At 58.0% G+C, this 13347-nt stretch overlaps 1 protein-coding gene across 2 annotated transcripts in view; it reads left to right on the forward strand.

Annotated features, from left to right (window-relative positions):
- The first annotated feature begins 378 nt into the window (after positions 1-378).
- Positions 379-13347, forward strand: part of CALN1 (calneuron 1) — a 62680-nt gene continuing 49711 nt past the window's right edge. Inside the window, exons 1-2 of one of the 2 annotated variants that reach the window (XM_029082005.2) lie at positions 379-676; positions 6511-6705. In XM_029082005.2, coding sequence (XP_028937838.1) covers positions 6530-6705 — 176 coding nt within the window. In that variant the 5' untranslated portion in view covers positions 379-676; positions 6511-6529. The remainder of the gene's footprint in view (positions 677-6510; positions 6706-13347) is intronic. The other variant, XM_029082007.2, reaches the window with a different exon arrangement.

Raw genomic sequence — 13347 nt, forward strand, 5'->3', positions numbered from 1 at the left:
CACCCAGTAAATACCACTGATCGATGATCCTCCACGCACGCAGGAAGTGCTCAATGAATACCACCGATGGATGGATACCGCCCCCGACTAGCCTTGGGCCTGACCCGTGGAGGGGCCCCGCTGGCCTAGACCGGCTGCGAGCCCGGGTTTGCCATCTGGGAGGGCAGTGCTGGGAGGACAGGCCGTCCAGGTCGGGCACCGGGTCCCCTCCCGGCCCCAGGCACGGGACTGCGCTCTGCCTGCTGAGCTGCGGCTCGAGGGCTCCTTCCTTCCTTCCTTCCTTTCCTCTCCCTCCCTCCCTCCCCGTGCTCCCTGCAGAGCTGTTTCCCCTGACGGGTTCCGTCTCCTCACAGATCCTGGAGCTGCCGGAGCCTTTCCCGGCCCTGGAGAGCGGCAGCAGAACGGGCGGCAGTGAGAATGGCAGCGAAGCCAGCGTCTCCACTGGCCCAAACTGGGATCCTAGCCCTTTAAATCCGAGCGGTCACAAAAGGAAAGAGGCAAAGCACCCTTTCAATTAGCACTCGGTGGCGGAGGCAGTGGCGCCTGTGTCCTCCAAGGAGCTGCAGTGCTCGGGCTCCTCGGCTTAGAGACACCCACGGCTCCAGCACCCTGGGCCTCGGACACCCACCGGCCCCGGCACCCTGGGCCTTGGACACCTGCCCGGCTCCGGCACGAGGTATGGCGCTTCCCAAGGGCCTCGCTGAGGCTTCCAGGGCTACAGCCTGACCGACCGACTGCGTAGACCCTGCCCCTCTCGCCTCTCCACCTCCGTTCTCCCCTCCTTCTCCTCGCCCTTCTCCTCCCCTCCCGTTCCTGCCTAACCCAGATGAGCCAACCTGACACCGCTCTGCTGGCCGCGGCCACTCCCGGCCAGCAGGGTGGTCAGCGGAGGGTGGGGGCAGATCGCCCGGACAAAACACCCTGCCCGTCGGGGGCTTGACCCGCCGGCTCCAGCGAAGGCACACGGTTCCACGACGGGCGGCCGTTCGCTCGGCCGGAGCGGGGCGCGCTGCCTACGGCTCACTGTTGGGGACAGGGTGTTCCCGGGAACTGGGGACTGTCTCAACAGACCCCATTCCCCGAAGGGCTACCCCAAAGGATTGCGGGAATCCTAATCTCCCTGCCTGGAGGAGGTGAACCCCAGGAGTGTGAGTTTCCACAGAGGAGGAGGAGGAGGAGGAGGAGGAAGAAGAAGAGGAGGCAAAGAAAGGGGAGGAGGAAGAGGAGAAGGAGCAGAAAAAGGAGGAGGATAGACTCTGGGGCTGCGCCGGCCAGACCCCTGAAATCTCAATAAACGTGCCCAGAGGGCCCAGCCGCAAATTCCGGTTCTCTCCCCGCCAAACGTCCCCATCCATGCCATCACTTAGATGGTCGTTCGGGCAGGAAAGCCTTCAGGTCCACCACCCGGCAGCCTCCCCCCTAACGACCCTCACGGGGACCTCACGGGTGCCGGCTGCCCCGCACCTCTGCTGTCTTGGCCGGTCCCCACGGGAGCAGCCGGCCGGGGGGAAAGGCTCTCCTCAGGTCTGCCTCAACGCCCAGCAAACCCTCCGGGAACGGGAAGCAGAACGCCAAGCAGCCAGAGCAATCGATCTTCCACCAAAACCGGGGAGGGCTTTCCCCCGGGAACCCTGGGCTGTTCTCAGTCACTAGGGACGGAAGGACGACGGTCCCGTCCCCCGTGCCGGGGCCCCCAGGTCCTGGCAGCCCCAGCTCTCGGCGAGGGGGCCCTCCTAGTGCCTCCCAAGAACTCGGGGAAGCAGGAACGGTCCCGGGGCCAGAGCCCGCTCGGCCAACGCCAACACCGCTCTCGGCCACGTTCACCGCGTTGGCCCGGGGAGCCGTTCTGGGTGTGGGACCGGGGAAGGGGATCGGGTCCTCGGCCCACTGAATCTGGGCAACACCGTCGCTCACGGTCACGGTGGGGTGGCGGGGGCAACGGAGCCTCGGCCCGCGGGGGTCTGTGTTGAGGCATCAGCACTGCCCCGTCCCGGGGGTTTGGTGGCCAAGGCTGCAGCCGGCCGATCAGCGGGCGGGGGACAGCTCACGGGTCCCTTTGGAGTGACATCTACGAGGGACAGGGAGGTGCTCGGGCCACCCGACCCCAGAGGGCAGGCAGGAGGATGTAGTCAGTGGATCAGCTGTGAACTCCCCTTGCCCTGCTGAAAGGCTCCCAGGTTCCCCTCCAGACACCCCTAAAGGAGAGTGACCCTTCTGGGGCAACAGAGACTATCGACCTACCCTGTCTACCCACCTACCCCTGCCCATCAACCTGCCCTGTCTGTCCGACTGCCCTGCGTGTCAGTCTATCCCGTCCATCCTTCCACCCTTGCCCGTCGGCTCATACCGCCCAACCGACCGCCCCTACTCACTGGCCTGCCCTATCCGTCCATCTGTCTGAGCCAGTCGGCTGCCCTGTCCGTCCAACCACCCCTGCTCGTCAGCCTGCCTTGCCTGCCCCCCCGCCCCCGACGGCCGGACTTCCCTGCCCATCCACCTCTCCACGTCCATTGGCTTGTCCCATCCGTCCGTCCGGAGGCCTGCTCTGTCATTTGATCCGTCTGCCGTCTACTTTGAGAATGACTGACGGGAGGTGTCCAGGGCATGTGGCAGAGCAGCAGATGGAATGGACCTCCTGTCCAGGACGGCGGTCACCGGGCGCCTTTGGGGGCTGCCGCTCCCCGAGCCTCTGTCCCAGAGCCATCTCGAGACACCGCCCCCCGGGGCAGGAGCGGCACCCCGGGAGACCCCGGTGGAGGGGAGCGGGGCAGCCCGCGTCTCAGCTTTCCCCCACGGGAACTCTGGGAGGCGCTGGGCTGGCTGACCCCATGTCCGCCGGCCAGTTTCTGCTCTCGCTCCCCCAGGCGAGAGAGAGAACCGCCGATCAATTCTGAGCGTGTTGCATAAGACAGACTCCTCCAACGGGGAGACAGCCTTTTCTCAAAATGAATCTGGGACTGCTGCCTCCTCGCTCACCAGATGGCGAAGAGGTTTCTTGTCCCCCCTCGCTCCTCCTCCTCCCTCTCCTCCAAAAGGTCCTTGGCGAAAGGAGTGAAACTTGGAGAAGTTAAAGCCTCGAGACAGAATTAGCTAAATCTTGCCCACTCTCAGGCCTGGCCAGAACTGGCAGAGCGGGGCCTGCACTGGACGGGGGCGGGCCCCGAGGCCCGGTCCAGGGCGGGGGTCAGCAGCGTCGAGGAGCTCCCGGCGTTGGGCCCCAGCCGGCCTTCCCCACGCCGACGAGGCTCCCGTGGCCAGGTCCCCTGGAGGGCAGAACTCCTAACGGCGACGGCAGCGAGCGACGCCGGCTCCAGCTCCGTCAACGAGGCTGTGCTGGGGGCTCGGCACCGGAAGAGCATCACACAGATGCTGCCACCGAAGCAATAAGCATTAGCTAAGTAATCATCCATCTGGACCGGCCCGGCTCAGGCCACGGGCTCTCACGCCGGCGCAGTCGAGTATCACGAGAGCATCCCGGCTCCCAGGGCTCCGGCCCGGATAGGGAGTCGTTCCCTGGGGCTCCAGAGGGCCCCGGACCTGTTGGCAAAGGGAAGGAGCAGGCGGGCGGAGGGCAGGGGCTGGTGACTCCGGCCCTGGAAGGTGGGGAAGGGAAATTTGCCCTGAGGCCTGATGGGTCCCCCAGTTGTTGACCTGTTTCTCTACTCGCGATCCTGCTTCCGGTTGGTCTTGCGGACCGCGCTGCGAGCCCTAGGCTTTCCTGTCGGGGGCTCTCGGCCCTTCCGAGGTTCAGCCTCAAGAGGCTCCCAGGGCAGAGGGCTGGAGCCGTGAAGCCGGCCCAGCGGGTCCCCTTCAGCGCTGCCTCCGGCCTAGGCCGAACAGGCCGGGGCCAGAGCAGCCTTGGCCCGCGGGGCCTGACAGCGGGGGATGGATCCGACAGGGAACCTTGTCCCGTTCTGACCCGGACAGCCACGTCTGTCAGGAAGTAGCCTCACGATTTTCACGGGCGCCTCAGGGCAGCCCAGTGGGGTAGGCCACATCCCGAGTACGGGGTCTGACACCGTACCGGAGTCTGTCTCTGAACAACATGGGGGGGCCCGGCCATTGTCGCTCCAATTACTCTCCCTCCCCTTCAAAGCCTTGTTGCAGGCACATCTCCTCCTCCAAGAGGCCTTCCCTGACTAAGCCCTCCTTTCCTCTTCCGTCCCTCGCTTCCGTGTCACAATGCCTCCTTTGACTCATCCTCTTCCCAGTTCCACGGCGCTTATGTCCATACCCATAATTACCTTTTTATATTAATGTGGGGAGGGATGTGACTGTTAAATTGTTCTACTGTATTCTCCCAAGCGCTTACTACAGTGCTCTGCACACAGTAAGCGCTCAATAAATATGATCGACTGACTCCCTGCTCTCCTCCTGTATCTGACATGCTGTAGCCATAGTGGGATTCAGCGAGCATTCAGTCTTTGATGTTTTTCCATGGCTGGACCAGGAGGGCTCTGGCTAGAATTGTGCCAGCCCCGGAGTGCAGTGAGATCCTTTGATAAGTGCCAGCCTGAGCCTTGACTTTTTTTTTTTTTTTTTGGAAGATGGTGATGACTAGGGCACCTTGAAGAACTTATGACATCTTCTCAATCCCACGTCCTCCAAGATGGATTATCCGCTTAATTTTCCCGCTTCGGGTCACGTCATCCCAACAGCCCTCCTTAACACCACTTAGTTACGTACACACTGATTTACACTTCTAAATTATTCTTATCTGCCTGTCTTCCTCATTAAGTTGTGTGCCTCTTGAGGGCAGGGGCTTTTACTTTTATTGCATTCTCCTCGAATTTACAACAGTGCTCTGCATATAGCAAGTGCTCAAAAAATACAACTGATTGACAATTAACCAGAGTTCCTGGAGATGTGCCGCTGCCTCAGCCACCCCGGCCATGGCGCTGCTGTGGGCACCAGAGACACAGGGGAGAAGCGAGAAAGGAGGGAGAAGAGAGAAGGAAGCCCGGCAGCAGCGTGCTTCCTTATGTGGGCATGAACCATTTCCTTCCGAAACCTGTCTCTGCCACTGGCAACGTCCTCTGGCGTGCTGGGACTGTCATGGCAACAGAGCGCGCACCTGAACCTGAAAATAAAATGTTTTTTTCCCAGTGTCCCGGTTCTGTTAATGCGCTGGAGGATAGTTCTTGTTGTTCGAATGAGTCGATTTGCCTGAGGTTGTCTCGGGGGTCCAGGATGGGGTTGGGGGAGCGGGACGGATGGACGGACGCAGAGACCGCGAGCCCATTAGCGGCGAGACCGCTTCGTGCTACCTGAGAGCTGGACGGGACGGCTCTGCGTTCTGCTTCTGGGATTCCCGGGGAAAGTGGGAGGGTGCAGGACTTTACACCGTGGTGGATGGCGAAGGGAGGCGGAGGACGGAGGGAGGAGGAGGAGAAGAGGAGAGAAGGTAGCCCCAAGTTAGCGCCTTCCTGCCCTCCCCAACGGTCCCTGAGTTCCCAGAGAGTTTCGCGCTGTCCTAGGTGGATGGGGGTGGCTAGCGCTCTGAGGAGCAAAAATGGTCGGTGTGGCGATGGGAGGGTTGGCCAGTGCCGCCGGGCCAACAGCAGCGCAACCCTCCCACCACACACGTAGCTGCCCATCCATCCACCACTGATCCCCAGCTGCCGTTTACCTGCACTTAACAGTGTGGCTTGGCCAGCACCGGGAGGGGAGTAGGAGGCCAGAAGGAAAGCCTGAGGAGGGCTCCAGAAGAGAATGGGCTGGCATGAGCCCCAGGCCCCACCGACTTGCCCCCAGCCCCAGGTGCCCCAGGTGCCCCGGGGAGAGAGCGTAGTGGGGGCCTGGCCCCGAGGGGTCTGTGACCCGGTGGTTTTCTGAGGCCACACGGCTCCTCAGGCGGAGCTGCTCAGGCTGTAGAGTCGACGCCTGTCTTTAGTTGGGAATCCCAGGGGTCGAGACCCTTTGGCTCCAGATCGCTTCTGAAGAGGAGGAAAGGGGTTTGGCTTGAAACCGACGAGGGGGACAGAGAGGGTTGAGGCAGAGCGGCCGTGTCGGCTGGTGGGGGTTGGGAGAGGCCTGACCCGGAGCGACAGCGGCGGAGGGGGCTGTTGGGTCCGGGCCAGGGCAGACAGGAAGGGAATGGGGAGACAGGCCAGGGCTGGTCTCATCCTCAAGGACCTTTCTAGCCCGAGGGCAGACTCTCGGGCCCCTCATCTTCTCAGCACCGCCTGGGGTTCCTCTGCGGTATGGGTTCGCTGGCAGCCAGGGCCTGTGCCCCCCAATTTCCGCAGAACCCGAGAGGCAAGAACGGAAACCGTACTCACGAGAGCCAAGGCTGGCACGGCCGGCCAGCTAATGGGCTTCTGCGAACTCCCCCCGCGACCTGAGGCTTATTCTCTGGTGGCCCTGGCCCTGCTGCGCTGGGCCGGCCTCGCCACCCTGCCCCTCACCGCCTTGTGATGACAGAGAGGAAAGGGGGGATGAATTATTTAAGAAATTGACTTCAAATAAATGATAAAACCCATGCAGTAAATTTCTGCCATTCCTTTGCAGAGCCGTGGGGCTTTCTCCGATGCTCCCTGATGTGCCGCCGGCACCCCAGGAAGCATTCCTCTGGTTCCCCGATGCGCTGCCGGAGGAGCAGGCGGAGGGAGGCCCCAAACGGGCCGGGCCGCCGGATGGAGCGACTCCCCCAGGAAGAGACTTGCCGCAGCGGGGTCCGGCACCCGACACCGACTCCCCAGCCTGGTAAGTCTTCGTGGCCTCTCGGGAGGCTGGGGAAGCTGGGGGCAGCCTAGGGGCAGGCCTGAGCAAAATGCCACCTGGGGTGGAAGTGAGGGTGAGTCTTCCAGGGTGGAGGCAAGATATTAAAGATATTTGAGTCTTTAATTGACGACATCTGGTGGGTTTCAGGGTGGGATGGAGCTGAGGTCTCACTGGGCAGATGTGCCTGGGACTGGAGGAAGAGTTGAAGCAGGTGTTGGCAAAGTGAGGGAAGTTGCTAGCTCAGGGGAAATCTCAACTCCTGGGGCTGGTGGGCTGGGGCTCTCAACCCTCAAACCCTTTAGACCACTCGTGCCAGCCGGTCCACAGCGTCTGAGTTTGGGGCGGTCAAGGATGAAAAACACTTAAAAATGCCACGAGGGTCTCAAGTGGGTGACTGATTCTGGCGGTCCGACATCCAGCCGGTTTCCTCCCCTCCAGGGCCCCCCTGTTGAGCTCAGCCCAGCGCTCTCCAGGGCTAACTGCTGGCACATATAATCTGAGGCTAGTTCTTTCCCCCGTGGTCTACAATGGACAGAATAACTTCGGTTGTCTGGCCATCAGTCCTGAGAGAGAGACTGATCCTTTGTGAGCGAAGTAGCAGAACCCATTTTCCCTAAGGGCGAGCTGATTCTCTGAGAGAACCGGGCTCTGGAGACGAGGCGAGGCTTTCCCACCTCAGTCGCCCTGAGACGGGAGGCCTCAGTGGACTAAGTTGTCGGCAGGCCACGTGAAGCAGGGTGGCCTAGTGGATAGAGCACGGGCCTGAGAGTCAGAAGGTCATGGTTCTAATCCTGGCTCTGCCACTTATCTACTGTGTGGCCTTGGGCAAGTCATGTCACTGGGCCTGTTACCTCACCGGTAAAATGCAGACTGAAACAGTGAGCCCCATGTGGAACAGGGACTGTGTCCAACTGGGTTTGCTCAAATCCACCCCAGCGTTAGTACTGTGGCTGGCACATAGTAAGCACTTAATACAACAATTATTATTATTATTATGGGAAGAAAGACATGAGGAGGGAATTGTCCTGCTGGGCCACAGAGATGGGGCTGGGTCGGGGTGGGGGGGAGAGAGAGAGAGAGACATGGAAGCAGAGAGAGATGGGCCAAGGAAGACAGACCAAGAGGCAGGACAGGAAGCAGAGCTTGGAGAGAAAAAAAGAAAAACACCATGAAGTTCACCTCTTGACAACCCTGAAAACCCAACTTATGTCTGAATGAAACTCTTTTCTGAAAAAGGAAAAATGTGTCTTATTGATGCGTGAACTAAAAATAGCTCAGCTCCCAACCAAGCGTTTAAGACATTTGAAGCTTTCCGACCAGACCAGGATTTTTGAACGCGGGCTCATTCATTGCGGGCCTCTCCGAGTGTCCGGGATGTGCAGGGGAAAGGGTTCCGGCAGTCCCCGAGGGTTAGCCTGGTCCTAATCCACACAACCGTCCCCTCCTCGAAATCAATGAACGGTATTCACTGAGCACTTACACTGTGCAGAACACCATATTATATGCTTGGGAAAGTACAACAGCGAGGGGAGACATGTTCCCTGCCCAATAGGAGCTTACAGCCCGATGAAAATCCACACCCGCCTACATGGCATTAAAGCGGAAACTCCTAACTACTGGCTTCCAGGCAGTGGGCAAACTCTCTCCCTCTTTCTTGTCAGCTCTCTTCACCCCCAACTTCAGCCCACCCCTTTTACTCCTTCCCAACTCATCATCCTCTTGACCCCCCCCCCACCCTCAACTTTCCCACCTCGGACCCCTTGCTCCAGGCCTTCCTACTGCCAAGGACTCCCTCCCCCTTGAAATCCGCCAGACCCCAGCTCTCCCCATCTCCAAAGCCCTTAGAAAACCTACCTCTTCCACAAGTCCTTTTCCGGTTAATCTTCCCCTTTCTTCGGTCATGTCAGTCCAACAGCCGTCCTTGGCCCAAGTTTGAATACCTTGCCAAACACATGTAGATTCTCAGTTATTTATCCAGCTACCAACCATCAGAGCATTGGCGTTTCTCATGCTCCCGTTATTAGCCAGTATCTTGAGTCTCCATTAGATTCTGAGTTCCGCGAGGGCAGGGACCAGGTTTTCTACCTCGATCGTACTCCCCCAAACCCTCGGTAGACCTCTGGGCCCCCACAGGCCCTCCGGCAACACCCCAGATTGACCGATGGGTCACTGGGTTGCTCACAGATACCAGAATCCAGCAGTAACTGAAAGACCCCAGCCTGGGCAGGTCTAGCTGAGGAATGACCTCTCCAGCTGGCGAGGGAGCAGCGATCAGTCTTAGCTCAGGCAGCTGGTTGCTTCATTCCACCTGTGTGGAGGGGCCCGGGCAGGGCAAAACGAAGGAGGGCCAAGGGTTGACTGGGGCAAGCCGAGCAGGTACTCTTGCATAGAATTAATACTAAATGATGGCATTTATTAAGCACATCCTATATGCCTGCCACAGCACTGTTCTGAGCTCTGGGGTAGAGCCACAGCAGCCTGATTGGACCCAGGCCAAGAGGGAGGGAGAATAGGTATCTTAAGTCCATTTAACCGAGGAGGAAACTCAGGTTCAGAGAGTTAAGTGGATTTGCCCATGGTCATACAGCAAACCTGTAGCAGAGCTGGCATGAAAACCGGGGCCTTTAGATGCCCAGTACTCTGTTCTTTCCACTAATCCATGCTGCCTCTCTGTTTGAAACATCTCTGTTTTCTAAGCAAAGATTTTGATTTATGAACATTAAAAAATGTTTACACTACTCTTTGCAAAAAGCAGGCGGTGCACTAAGCACAATTACCTCTTGTGTTTATTTAGCACATTTCCCTGGGAGCTCACAGCCCCTCCCAGACTAGCTCAACTTAAACCCACAGAGGTTTGATTCAGGAAATGGATGCATCTGGGTTTGGGGTTTCTGTGATTGTTGAAAGAATCTATTTTATCCCCAAAGCAAAATTTGATCTTTCAAATGTGGTGAAGACAGGCATTTACTGCTCCTTGTAAAATTCTCTGCAAAACCTCCACCTCTGACTTTCTGAGGGAGAGTCTTACCTGGCGAAAGCATTTTCTTCAATGAAATATCCGGTGGGCTTGGATGGATGGGACGGTAGTAACTCCTCTTCGAAACCACCTTGAGTGAGACATTTCCCTCTCGACTTAGTTTACAGTTATACATGAGGATTTAACCTCACAACCAATCTGGGGTGGCAGAGAGGGATATTGCTATCCTGTTTCACAGACCAGAAAGAAGGCGCAGAGAGGGTTAACCAACAGCCCAAGGTCACCCAGCAGGCCAGGTGCAGCACCAGGACGGGAGCCCAGGTCTCCAGCCTCCCAAGCTGGAGAAGGCACTCAGGAGCAGAGGATATTGCTCTGCTCTCTCCCCTCGCACTCCCCATGTCAAGAAGCGGGGAGATCCTCAGTTACAAATAGGGCAGATGATCAACCCCTGGCCACGTTGCACTCTCCGTCCGTCCAGCTGGCTGGCTACCTGGGGTCCCGGGGTCAGGGAGACAGGTTTTGCAGAAGCCTATGGGGCTTTTGAACAGTTTGAGGCTCAAATGGGACAAAATGGAGCCAATGCCACGCCAAAAGGGGCATAAAGGTTCTCTCCCCAACTCCTGGGACTGGGGGTGGGGGGCTAGAGAGGAGCTCCTGGGACTATGCCAAGGCCTTAGAATAATGGAAGGAAGGGATGGGGCCAGCGAGATGCAGAGGAGGGATGGAGGGATGGGGACAGCAAAGTGGATGGGGAAGGAATGAGGTCAGAGAGTGGAGGGGGGAGGATGGAAGCAGTGTTGTCTAGTGGATAGGGTACAGGCCTGGGAGTCAGAAGGCCCTGGGTTCTAATCCTGCTCCTACACTCGTCTGCTGTGTGCTCTTAGGAAAGTTCTCTGTACCTCAGTTACCTCGTCTGTAAAACGGGGGTTAAGGCTGTGAGCCCCATGTGGGACAGGGACCATGTCCAACCTGATAAACTTGTTTCTACCTCAGAGCCTGGTACAGAGTTTGGCACATAATAAGTGCTTCACAGATACCATAAAAAATTGGGACAGTAAAGTGGAGGGGAAAGGGATGAGGCTGGAGAGAGGAGAGGAGGGGGGCTGGGGGATGGGGGCGGAATAAGGCAGGAGAGTGGAGGGAGGATCGGGGTCGGGGGACGGGGGATGTGGCTGGAGAGAGGAAGGGGCAGCTGGCAGGGGAGAGATGGAAATAGTGAGGGGGAGGGGATGAGGCCATTCGTTCATTCAATCATATTTTTTGAGCACTTACCGTGTGCAGAGCACTGTAGTAAGCCCTTGGGAGACAAAAATACAACAATAAACAGACACATTCCCTGCTCCCAAGGAGCTTGCACTGTAGAGAGCAGGGGAGACAGACATCAATACAAATAAACAAATGTCAGATATGTACATAGTGCTGTGGGGCTGGGACAGGGGGAAGAACCAAGGGAGCAAGTCGGGGCCTCACAGGGGGGAGTGAGAGAAGAGGAAAAGAGGGGTGTAGTCTGGGCCAGAGAGTGGAGGGGGCAGCCCTGGGGGAGAAACAGGGACAGCGAGGTGGACGGGGAAGAGCTGAGGCCAGAGAGTAGACGGGGGACCAGGGGAAGGGGGTAGGGGATGAGGCTGGAGACCGGAGGGGTGGACGGGAGCAGCGAGGGGCACAAGAGCTTCGTACAGTGCTCTGCACAGAGTAAGTGCGTGGCTCAGTGGAAAGAGCACGGGCTTGGGAGTCAGAGGTCGTGGGTTCAAATCCAGGCTCAGCTGCCTGTCAGCTGTGTGACTTTGGGCAAGTCACTTCACTTCTCTGGGCCTCAGTTCCCTCATCTGTAAAATGGGGATGAAGACTGTGAGCTCCACGGGAGACAACTTGATCACCCTGTATCCTCCCCAGCGGGTAGAACAGTAAGCGCTTAACAAATGCCATTATTATTATTATTATTATGTGCTCCATAAATACCACTGATTGAGGTGGAGAGGAAGGGAATGAGAGCAGAGAATGGAAGGGCGATGCGGAGCGTGGCTCAGAGGAAAGAGCATGGGCTTGGGAGTCAGAGGTCACGGGTTCGAATCCCGACTCCGCCCCTTGTCAGCTGTGTGACTGTGGGCAAGTCACTTCACTTCTCTGGGCCTCAGTTTCCTCATCTGTAAAATGGGGATGAAGACTGTGAGCCTCACGTGGGACAACCTGATGATCCTGTATCTCCCCCAGCGCTTAGAACAGTGCTCTGCACACAGTAAGCGCTTAACAAATACCAATATTATTATTAGAGGGATGGGGTCAGGAAGGTGGAGGGAGGGGGATGGTCTGTGCAGGGAAGGGCGGCTTCCCCTCCAGGCCGAGGCCGTTTCCCGCGCTCCCCGGGCCGCGACCAACCGCAGCCGGCATCGCGGGGGGGACACCAGCAATCCGGCCTCCTCGGGACACAGTGAATTCAGCAGGAGCGGGGCGGACGGGCCGGCACTTTTCCCAAGTCAATCTCATTTAAACGGAGGAACATCGACCTCAGGGCAATCCCGAAGAAAAAATGTAAATTTAGGCAAAAACCGCGCAGGCTCCCCCCTCCCGCCTCTCCAGGTTGGTCGCTCCCAGCTGGGGGCGGGGGGTTGCGTGAAGGAGGCGGGGAGAGGGGCGGGGAGGAGACGGGGATTGGAGCGCGGGAAAAAGAGCCTTATGGCCGGCGGGGAACATCATCATCATCATCATCATCATCATCAATCATCATCATCATCATCATATTGGTTATTTGTTAAGTGCTTACTATGTGCAGAGCACTGTTCGAAGCGCTGGGGCACATACAGGGTCATCAGGTTGTCCCACGTGGGGTTCCCAGTCTTCATTCCCATTTTACAGATGAGGAAACTGAGGCCCAGAGAAGTGAAGTGACTTGCCCACAGTCACCCAGCTGACAAGGGGCAGAGCCGGGATTCGAACCCATGACCTCTGACTCCCAAGCCCGGGCTCTTTCCACTAAGCCACGCTGCTTCTCTAAGGGAACGTTCCCGAACCACGACAGGGCGAAGCCTGAGGGAACCTTTCGCCCTAGGCTGCGGCCGAGCCTCCTCTCCCCTAATTGCCCAAAGCAGGGAACAGGGAAGCAATGTGGCCTAGTGGATAGAGCATAGTCCTGAGAGGCAAAAGGACGTGGGTTCTAATCCCGCCTCTACCACTTGCCTGCCGTGTGATCACGGACGAGTCACTTCACCTCTCTGAGCCTCAGTTACCTCATCTGTAAAAAGGGGATTAAGATCTATGAGCTCCATGTGCAATATGGTCTCAGTCCAAGCTGATTAGCTTGACTCGACCTCAGCGCTTAGTACGGTACCTGGCACATAGTAGGAACTTAAATACCATTAAAAAATAATACAGTAAGGCCCCCCCATTAACCGCCAACTCCTATATATCAGAAAGTCAAGGGGGGGGGGTGTATCTGCTTCCCGGAGCTGTGGCAGTCTTCGGGGTCTCAGTGTCCTGAGCCTGAGCATTCGTGCCATTTGTGTCCCTCCCCCATCCTCATCCTCATCATCCTTGGTATCTACTGATCACCTACTGGATACAAAACACTGTACTAAACCCTTGGGAAAAGACAACAGAAAGAAAGCACATGATCCCCAAGCCCCAGGAATTAACAGTCCAAAGGGCTGGGC

This window comes from Ornithorhynchus anatinus, chromosome 17 (assembly GCF_004115215.2).
Source record: "Ornithorhynchus anatinus isolate Pmale09 chromosome 17, mOrnAna1.pri.v4, whole genome shotgun sequence".
NCBI classification, from domain to species: Eukaryota; Metazoa; Chordata; class Mammalia; order Monotremata; family Ornithorhynchidae; genus Ornithorhynchus; species Ornithorhynchus anatinus.